This window comes from Lampris incognitus, chromosome 3 (genome assembly GCF_029633865.1).
Source record: "Lampris incognitus isolate fLamInc1 chromosome 3, fLamInc1.hap2, whole genome shotgun sequence".
NCBI classification, from domain to species: domain Eukaryota; kingdom Metazoa; phylum Chordata; class Actinopteri; order Lampriformes; family Lampridae; genus Lampris; species Lampris incognitus.
In genome coordinates, this window is record NC_079213.1 from 29,644,375 (window position 1) to 29,654,664 (window position 10,290).

General features: G+C 46.2%; 1 protein-coding gene across 1 annotated transcript in view; it reads left to right on the forward strand.

Annotated features, from left to right (window-relative positions):
* The window catches only part of LOC130109542 (ankyrin repeat and BTB/POZ domain-containing protein 3-A-like), a 221,022-nt gene extending 211,046 nt beyond the window's left edge, over positions 1–9,976 (forward strand). Inside the window, exons 9-15 of the mRNA XM_056276480.1 lie at positions 4,878–5,056; positions 5,354–5,459; positions 6,420–6,522; positions 6,665–6,746; positions 8,411–8,479; positions 8,599–8,712; positions 9,746–9,976. Coding sequence (XP_056132455.1) covers positions 4,878–5,056; positions 5,354–5,459; positions 6,420–6,522; positions 6,665–6,746; positions 8,411–8,479; positions 8,599–8,712; positions 9,746–9,976 — 884 coding nt within the window. The remainder of the gene's footprint in view (positions 1–4,877; positions 5,057–5,353; positions 5,460–6,419; positions 6,523–6,664; positions 6,747–8,410; positions 8,480–8,598; positions 8,713–9,745) is intronic.
* The last annotated feature ends 314 nt before the right edge of the window (positions 9,977–10,290 follow it).

Consider the following 10,290-nt stretch of genomic DNA (forward strand, 5'->3'; position numbering starts at 1 on the left):
GCTACTGTTCGGGGGGGGGGGGGAATAGTGTGATCCTCCCACATGCTACATCCCCCTGGCGAAACTCCTCACTGTCAGGTGAAAAGAAGCGGCTGGCGACTCCACATGTATCGGAGGAGGCATGTGGTAGTCTGCAGCCCTCCCCAGATCGGCAGAGGGGGTGGAGCAGTGACCAAGACGGCTGGTAAAATAGGGTAATTGGCCAGATACAAATGGGGAGAAAAGGGGGGGGGGGTTTGAACCCTCCTCCGATGTTCCCGGCCTTACTCCCCTTCCACCTGGTGTCTGACACACAGTATTTCTACCTTCCTTCTCTCCATCATATCAGCCAGCTCTCTCCCTTTACCAGTCATAGTGCCAAGATTCCAAGTTCCAACTCTCACCTCCACACTCCTACCCTTCCTCCTCACCTACTGCCTCTGGACATGCCTTCCCCCTCTCCTTCTCCTTCACCCAGCAGTAGCATAGTTTCCACCAGCACCCTGCTTGCCAACAGGTGGTGGTCGTTGGTAGCCCGGGACTCGACCGATCCGGTATGGAAAGCTGATTTATGATTCGCATATTTGATTTGGCAAAGATTTTACGCTGGATACCTTTCCTGACACAACCCTCCCCATTTATCCGGGCTTGGTACCAGCACTAAGAATGCACTGGCTTGTGCATCCCCAGTGGCTTGGTTACCTCATTTACAATATAGCCGAGCAAAAAACAAACAAACAAACAACACATCCTAGGCGCCAAAAAACACACATAAGATACTTAAATTAAAAAATGGCGATAAAACAGTATATCAAATAAAAAACCAAATTAGGAAAGTAAAATACTTACATATTAAACCTTAAAAAATAAATAAAGCAATTTAAAATGTACAGCAAATGAGCCGGCTAAAAACAAGAGCATCTGAAAATGAAATAAGATGACATTAAAAATTTAAATTGCCCTTAGGTTAAAAGTGAGGTGAGTTTTAAAACGTTCATCATCTTATTCCATGTTGCAGTAAAAACACCTGCAACATAATCCAATCATTTGAGTGCGTTCAATAAGAGCCCACATTAAAACACAAGAACGAAATAATGTAAGGGGGTAAAAAACCAGTAAGGGCCTTGAGGTACACCTTTTTTAATATGCACAAACTCAGATTTAACACTTCCAATAGCCACACACTGAGGTAACTCTGAAACCATTTAAAAGCAATTTCATCAAATCCGATGCTATGAAGCCTTTTCTTTTTCTTTTTTTTCTCCGCAATTGTACCCACCCAATTACCCCACTCTTCCGAGCCGTCCCGGTCGCTACTCCACCCGCTCTGCTGATCCGGGGAGGGCTGCAGACTACCACATGCCTCCTCTGATACATGTGGAGTCACCAGCTGCTTCTTTTCACCTGATAGTGAGGAGTTTCGGAGTGTGGACATTGTACCGGACCATTGTGGTGGCAAGGGAGCTGAGCCGGAAGGCAAAGCTCTCAATTTACTGGTCAGTCTATGGTCATGAGCTTTGGGTAGTGACCGAAAGGGTGAGATCGCAGATACAAGCGGCTGAAATGAGTTTCCTCCGTAAGGTGTCTTGGCTCAGCCTTGGAGATAGGGTGAGGACCTCGAACATCCGGAGGGAGCTCGGAGTAGAGCCGCTGTTCCTTCGTGTCGAAAGGAACCAGTTAAGGTGGTTTGGACATCTGATCAGGATGCCTCCTGGGTGCCTTCCTTTGGAGGTTTTCCTGGAACTGGGGGGAATAGTGTGATCCTCCCACACACTACGTTCCCCCCTGGTGAAACTCCTCACTGTCAGGTGGCTGGTGACTCCACATGTATCGGAGGAGGCATGTGGTAGTCTGTAGCCCTCCCCGGATCAGCAGAGGGGGTGGAGCAGCGACCAGGACGGCTTGGAAGAGTGGGATAATTGGCCAAAGTGCAAATGGGGAGAAAAGGGGGGGGGTGGACTCAAAACACTTTTCTGCATTAAGAACAGTACAGGTAAAACCAGCTCTTGTATGAATGGCCACACCTCCTCTTGAATTTTTGTCAGTAAAGTAGTTTTATTTGTATAGCCCAATATCACAAATCTAAAAAGGTTGTATTCATTCAAGGCTACCTTAGAGTGACTCATAGTTCATCTTAATCAAGTTTCAGAAAATATCACAATGTCAGGGTTCATTCGTCTTACCAAGATTCTCAGCTGATCCGGTTTGTCATGCTGAGTAATGCTCCTAATATTCAAATGAATAAAACCTAAACCCTTTCTATTCTTAAAACCTAAAGGGCCAAGGATAGAGAGAAGGGTAGACTCTGACACTGTTTGTGTGTCCAGTTGTATCCGAGTCTTAACCAGATCGTTTCTGTGTACATGCATGTTCCATTAAACAGATCTGTGAGTGATAATGACGGGAATGTTAGCGATGTTAGCTGGGACACTAGGAACACTGTCAGAGGTAGCACAACTAGAACAAAAAGATGCAACAAGCCGATTCAAGCTAAGTCTTAATGTGTGTCAGGAAGAGGATGAGAAAACTTTGCGGGAGAGTAAGGTCGGTTCAATATTCCTTGATGAAAGTTGTGAGCCTGGGCGTCCGGGTAGCGTAGTGATCTATTTCGTTGCCTGCCAACACAGGGATTGCCAGTTCGACTCTCCATGTTACCTCTGGCTTGGTTGGGCATCCCAACAGACACAATTGGCTGTGTCTGCGGGTGGGAAGACGGATGTGGGTATATGTCCTGGTCACTGCACTAGTGCCTCGTCTGGTTGGTTGGGGTGCCTGTTCAGGGGGGAGGGGGAACTGGGGAATAGCATGATCCTCCCACATGCTACGTCCCCCTGGCGAAACTCCTCACTGTCAGGTGAAAAGAAGCGGCTGGCGACTCCACATGTATCGGAGGAGGCATGTGGTAGTCTGCAGCCCTCCCCGGATTGGCAGAGGGGGTGGAGCAACGACCGGGACGGCTCGGAAGAGTGGGGTAATTGGCCGGATACAATTGGGGAGGAAAAAAAGGGGGGGGGTTGTGAGCCTGTGTGATTGGGATGGAGTCCATCACGCTTGAAAAGTTCAGGGTGGTTCAGAAAAGATGTGAAATTATCCAAAAAGGGGGGATCCCCCTAGTCCTACAATGACCCTACAAAAACCTCCGACTGTAGCAAAGCCTCTTTGATAACAGATGTGACTTCAGTGATCACCAAGATCACAATTACAGGAAATGCTAATGCCCTGATTAGACTCAAAACAGAAAGTGTGACAAGCTTGTCACACTTTCTGATGAACAGTTATCAAAGCCAAATGGCTGTTGGAAGGGAATAAACAAAATATCATGGCCAACTTATCTCCACTTCAAATTGATGACCATGGGCCCTCTTTTGACCAAACAAATAATCAAGGCAGTGGTCAAACAATCTGGCTAACACTTTATGACGATCCTGTACGTTTCATTTGTCGCTGAAGGTAAACCTTCTTTTTTTTGGGGGGGGGGGGGGTTTCCTCCCCTTTTCTCCCCAGTTGTGCTTGTCCAATTACCCCACTCTTCCGAGCCGTCGCAGTCGCTGCTCCACCCCCTCTGCCGATCCGGGGAGGGCTGCAGACTACCACATGCCTCCTCTGATACATGTGGAGTCTGCCAGCCGCTTCTTTTCACCTTACAGTGAGGAGTTTCGCCAGGGGGGACGTAGCGCGTGGAAGGATCACGCTATTCTCCCCAGTTCCTCCTCCCCCCTGAACAGGCGTCCCAACCGACCAGAGGATGCGCTAGTGCAGCGACCAGGACACATACCCACATCCGGCTTCCCACCCGCAGGCATGGCCAATTGTGTCTGCAGGGACACCTGACCAATCCAGAGGCAACACGGGGATTCAAATTGGCGATCCCGGTGTTGGTAGGCAACAGAATCGACCACCACGCCACCCGGACGCCCTACTTTGTTAGTCTTTAATTGGAGGGCAATAATGAGACCAGCAAGCCGGAAATGCTGGGACTCTTTAGTTCAGTAATTTTACCCTTACCCGTTCTTTGTACCACACCAGGAATGTATTTCGGAAGCTGCTGTCCCAGGCAGAGAAGGAGAAGGGTGACGTCCTGTCCTTGGAGGAGATCCTGGCCGAGGGCTCCGAGCCCGGGGAGAAGAGGTCGGCGCCACAACAAGCTAACGGTGGAGGCACCATGCGAACAGGAAAGGCCAAACTGAGAGCCCTGAGAGAGGCCATGTACCATAGCGCTGAGCATGGCCATGTGGACATCACCATAGACATCCGCAGCTTAGGTCAGATTTATTAACACATGCATTATCGGCAGACATGCTCCACTCTCTGCTGCTACCTGCTGTCCTGGGGCTGTGCTCATGCTGTACCTGTCCTGTCTTCGCTATAAACACGCGTCCTCACCAGTTGCCTCTAGTCATCCAGCCATGGAGGAGTTTCAGAAATAGGCCATTTTATAGTGAAAGCGGTCAATCTTGGTTAGAGTTGTGAAACTAACTCACTTGCACAATGCCCTGTAGTGTTTCTCATTCTGTAGATGTAAACATAAACCAGGACATCATGCAGGTCATTGGTCACACAGCTTTGTGTAGCTAATACCGTCAGTGTAAATGTCCAGGTGATACACACTCTCACCGATGACATTATCATATATTCATTTTGTGTTCATTTTGCATGTACACCAATCAGCAACCATCACGTCCTTACAAAACTTGACATCTACTTGTGTTTGTTTTTAAAGACATTCTGCAAGAGTCACCATTGTCATGCACACTTGGCCTCACACTTTCCAACCTTCTATCACTCAGCCAGTTCCTCTAGCGCTCACGCCACAGAGTGGTGACCGCAGGGCTGTCGATCTAATTCTTATTCTGCCTGCAGCCATGTATATTCATTTGGCATTGTGGTGCTGTTCCCAGGTGTTCCCTGGACCCTGCACACCTGGCTGGAGTCCCTGCGCACCAGCTTCATCCAGCATCGCCGGCCCCTGATTCAGGGTCTGCTCAAAGACTTCAGCTGTATCCAGGAGGACGAGTACACAGAGGAGCTCATCACGCACGGCCTGCCGCTCATGTTTCAGATCCTCCAAGCCTGCAAGGTCCCCGGAGTTTTGTCTCTCGCATGCATATATAAACAAAGTGCTTATTAGAGAAGCATTAGGCAAAGTAAGGTTTTTTTCCTTGCATTATGGAAACTCTCTCCCCCGGACCCATGTGCTCAGGCAACATTAACACTCACATTTGCATGCATTTTGATGCAACAAAATGACATTTTCATACATTTGCATATGATTTGTCCAAGATATCTGTTGGAACAGAAACCACATTGCTCTAATTTGCATAACTTTTTCGTTCCCACATATGGCCTGACTCGTGTGGCTGTCCCCGGTTTACAGAACGAGGTGATCAGCCAGCATCTTTCGGTCATCTTCACCCAGTGCTACGGGCCGTTCCCTATCCCGAAGCTGACGGAGATCAAGAAAAAACAGAACTCGCGCCTTGGTAAGACAACGAACCAAGAGTTCAAGAAACAGAATGATTGTTATTCTCCTGTTTGTCCTTGTGCCCTTTGCATTGTACACTTCATTAAACTGAGTGTTGAAGGAGGGAGCGCAAGGTTGGAATTTCCTCATTATGTAACTGCAAGTTACATAAATAACTTTGATTGCTCAGTAACAGAGCACATTTCTTTTTTTTCTTTTTCTTTTCTTTTTTTGCCGATGGGAAAACATTACATCGGTTTCTTCTTCAGCTTATCAAAACTACAGACTCATTACGTAGCTCACGAGCTGAGCTCTTTGGAGTTGGTTTGAGCGAATCCGACAGCCGTGACGTTCTCTCAGAATTCAAGCTGGAGTGCATTCACAGTCCTTCATGAAATTTTGAGCTAAATTATTCGCAATAAGTAGATAAAAGTGTCTTTATTATCGACTTTTTGTACTGACTTCATGTAGGCCTGGGTGTGATTTGACATGGTGGACGTTTTCTGACGCCCGGAACCTCAAGGCAATAATTTACTGGTTCTGACATTTCTGTGTGAGGCTTGTTAGGAAACGGAGATGCAGTGGAACGTGTGAAGCCAACGCTGTATCGCCATCTAGTGTTCGGCCTGCTCAGTGCCTGTTCCACGATTGGAAGAAAATTACAAATGGCCGTCAGTGGCTTGTGTTTTATGTGATCTGGTGCTTTACAAGCTTTCGTATTTTTTGCCAAGTAATTAAAAAAAACCTTGTGGAATTGGTCTGAGTGTTTCCTCAGCCGGGGCCCTTCAGATTCAGGCAGCGTTTTAGAGCCGTAATGAAATCGGGCTGATGGCTGGATGATGAATTGCCCCGGGATAATTAATGACCGCTCCGGCTGAATCTGTTACTCTTGTTACACCACATCCATACTTCTGGAGCCATGAATAATGAGGCAACGCTTGAGTGTTTACACTGGGACGTTGTTGGCATGCTGTTTCAGATCCTCACTTCCTCAACAACAAGGAGATGTCTGATGTCACCTTCCTGGTGGAGGGGAAGCCCTTTTATGCACACAAAGTTCTGCTGTTTACTGCTTCGGCAAGGTAAAGTGCTTTTTATAGTTACTGTTAGTTTTATTTTTTTCATTTTGTGTCTAATACCCCCCCCCCAAGACACAAGTGCACTTTATATTGTTTCTTTTGTTCTCGCAATGCTTTTCCTTGAGTTCTTCTTTTTGTCGCACAGGTTCAAGTCGCTGCTCCAAAACCGACCGGCGGCAGAGAACACCTGTATTGAGATCAGCCACGTTAAGTACAACATATTCCATGTAAGTACAACATATTCCATGTCAGTACAACATATTCCATATAAGTACAATATATTCAATGTAAGTACAACATATTCCATGTAAGTACAATGTATTCCATGTAAGTATAATATATTCCATGTAAGTACAACATATTCCATATAAGTACAACATATTCCATGTAAGTACAACATATTCCATATAAGTACAACATATTCCATGTAAGTACAATATATTCCATGAAAGTACGATATATTCCATGTAAGTACAATATATTCCATGTAAATGTAACGTATTCCATATAAGTACAATATATTCCATGTAAGTACAATATATTCCATGTAAATGCAACGTATTCCATATAAGTACAATACATTCCATGTAAGTATGATATATTCCATGTAAGTACGACATATTCCATGTAAGTACAATATATTCCATGTAAGTACAATATAGTCCATGTAAATGCAATGTATTCCATATAAGTACAATATATTCTATCTAAGTATGATATATTCCATGTAAGTACAATATATTCCATGTAAGTACAACATATTCCATGTAAGTACAACATATTCCATGTAAGTACAATATATTCCATGTAAGTACGACATATTCCATGTAAGTACAACATATTCCATGTAAGAGGTTTATTTTCTTGCCTGCTATCCTACCTTAGCCACAAACGGAAAAGACAAAAATGCTTTCTACCCAAATGGAGTTGTGAGGCTGTAGTTTCAACTGCAATTCCAGGAGAGCAGTTTCTCGCCATTGTTATCTTGTCTTGTTAAAGGCCAAAATCTTTTATGAACTCAAACCACTTTATATTTTTATTTTTCCTGGTGGAAGTATTTGGCATTTATTTTGTGCTGGTTCATCAGCGGTGCAGGCTTTATGAATTTTAAAATGCACGGTCACATACAGGCCTGAGCGTCAACTGCCATTGCACAGCTACAGTAAGACTAAAGGGGGCGTCCGGGTGACGTGGCAGTCTATTCCATTGCCTACCAACGTGGGGATCGCCAGTTCGACTCCCTGTGTTACCTCCGGCTTGGTCGGGCATCCCTACAGACACAATTGGATGTGTCTGCGGGTGGGAAGCCGGATGTGGGTATGTGTCCTTGTCCTGATCGCTGCACCAGCGCCTCCTCTGGTCGGTCAGGGCGCCTGTTCTGGGGGAACTGGGGGGAATAGCGTGATCCTCCCACATGCTATGTCCCCCTGGTGAAACTCTTCACTGTCAGGTGAAAAGAAGCGGCTGGCGACTTCACATGTATGGGAGGAGGCATGTGGTAGTCTGCAGCCCTCCCCGGATCGGCAGAGGGGGTGGAGCAGCGACCGGGACGGCTCGGAAGAGTGGGGTAATTGGCCAGACACAACTGGGAAGAAAAAGGGGGGGAAAGCCAAAAAAAAAACAAGACTAAAGGCAAATATCAGTGTTAATTAAGTGCAACATTGAGTTCATACTCACAGAAAAGTCATATTGTCTCCTATTGTGTAGTTAATGTTGCAGCATGTGATGAACTCCTACTTGATATGTGTTCCAGATGTACTGCATAACATGCCTGCATCTACCGCCACCACCTATCACTAAGAAAATGGCAAAAACAAAAAAATTGCATGGCATGTACTTATAAATGCTCGTGCCATTCTGACTCAGCTATACTGCAATGTGTGTGTTACAGTTGGTCATGCAGTACCTATATTACGGCGGCACGGAGTCCTTACACATACGCAACACTGAAATCATGGAGGTAAGAGAGACTAGGAAAAGCTTAAATGATGATGTCAGCGTCAGCTTTCTGACTGTCAGGTCTGGAATGTCAGTCCTGTGCCTCACGGTGTGTTTGGACATGCTGTCTGTCCTCTGCAGCTCCTGTCTGCAGCTAAGTTCTTCCAACTAGAGGCCCTTCAGCGACACTGTGAGATCATCTGCTCCAAGAACATCAGCACGGAGACCTGCGTCGACTATTACAAACACGCCAAGGTGCGAAAACAGGCAGTCACATGTGGCATACTGCACTGGAAAGATCACACACACACACATACATATATATATATATATATATATTAGGGTGACCAGGTGTCCCGCTTTATGCATGACTGCACAGCATTTTTATCCCTTGTCCCCCGTCCCACATATTGACACGATGTCCCGCATTTTGATTGGCTCTTGTTTTCAAAAGTCGAACCACTGCAGGACAGAGGCTTTTCTAAAATCTGGCTTTTATCCAGTGGCTGTGAAGAAGAGCAGGGAAGGCTGTCATCGCGAGGCTGCGTTTGATGTCAGTCACACTGCACACACGCGGGTCCGGTGCAGCTTAACCTGTCACCGTCTTTGCTGCCTGCGCCGCGCCCAACGCAGAAAATTGCAAGTCACCACAAAGTCACAAGCTGTGTAGATTTAGGCAGAATGTGTTGGAAACTACCACAAAGGTTCAGAAGGAAATGCAGCTAGAACAAATACTGGGAAATTACTGATAACTGTTTGAAGTCGGTGCAGGCAATTCTCAAGAGTTTGTTTTTTTTTTTGCAGTTATTTTTCAATTTCACACAGGGTGAATACTGCAAGCAGACTATCGCATAAGACTGTAAAAACAGATAAACTTAAGCTTCATTGTATGCTTACTGTATTTACTTAGCGTGGGAGTTGGGAAAGTTGCGTTCAAATAAAATATATTTAAGTCCTTCACATGCTAAAGGTCTAACGTGTAGTCTGCATGGTCTATTGTGTGCTACTGAATCAACTGGAGGGCATAGAGATGCTGTACGAGCTAAGGGGCAGAATAGAAATGTTTAGTTTTGAAGTTAGAAAGACATGAGATCAACATTTTAGGCACCCCTCAGCATTGGTAACACACAAACATACTCTTTGTCCCACATTTGGTTCGTTGGGATCTGGTCACCCTAATATATATTGAAGGAACATGCTCACACTGTATTCTAACATAGTCACAGGTTTAGTGGGCATCATTGTCTTAAATGGAATCACTGTCAAGTCTGTCCTCTGTCCTCTGTAGTTCCTCGGCGCCACAGAGCTTACCGCTTTCATTGAGGGCTATTTCTTGAAGAACATGGTGCTGCTGATTGAACTTGAAGGTTTCAAGCAGCTGCTGTTTGAACCGCCGCCCGCCGAAAGCCCCGCGTCCAGCCCTGGCATCTGCACTGACATCCTCCACGACCTGGAGAAGACGCTAGCCACCCGCATCCACTCCATCCACCTCTCCACCTCCAAGGGCTCTGTCGTGTGACCCAACCCCACCGCCAGAACCCCCACTGACCCACAGTGTCCACGCGAAGTTACTGAAACATCTGACGTCATGCCTCCATCTGTCTCGTCTCTGCTGCTGAGGAGGAGCCGTCGGGTGTTTTAGATGGGGGTCACACACACACACACACACACACACACACACACACAGTTATGATTCTGCCTCCGCCATCCACTCTGAGTGGATGTTAGTATTTGTGCACGTGGACAGGGAAAGTTCTCACCCACATTGTTTCTTTGGTCCAAAGGTGACAAAGTGCTCCCCTCCATCAGAGGCTAGAAGATTTGTCACCGTTA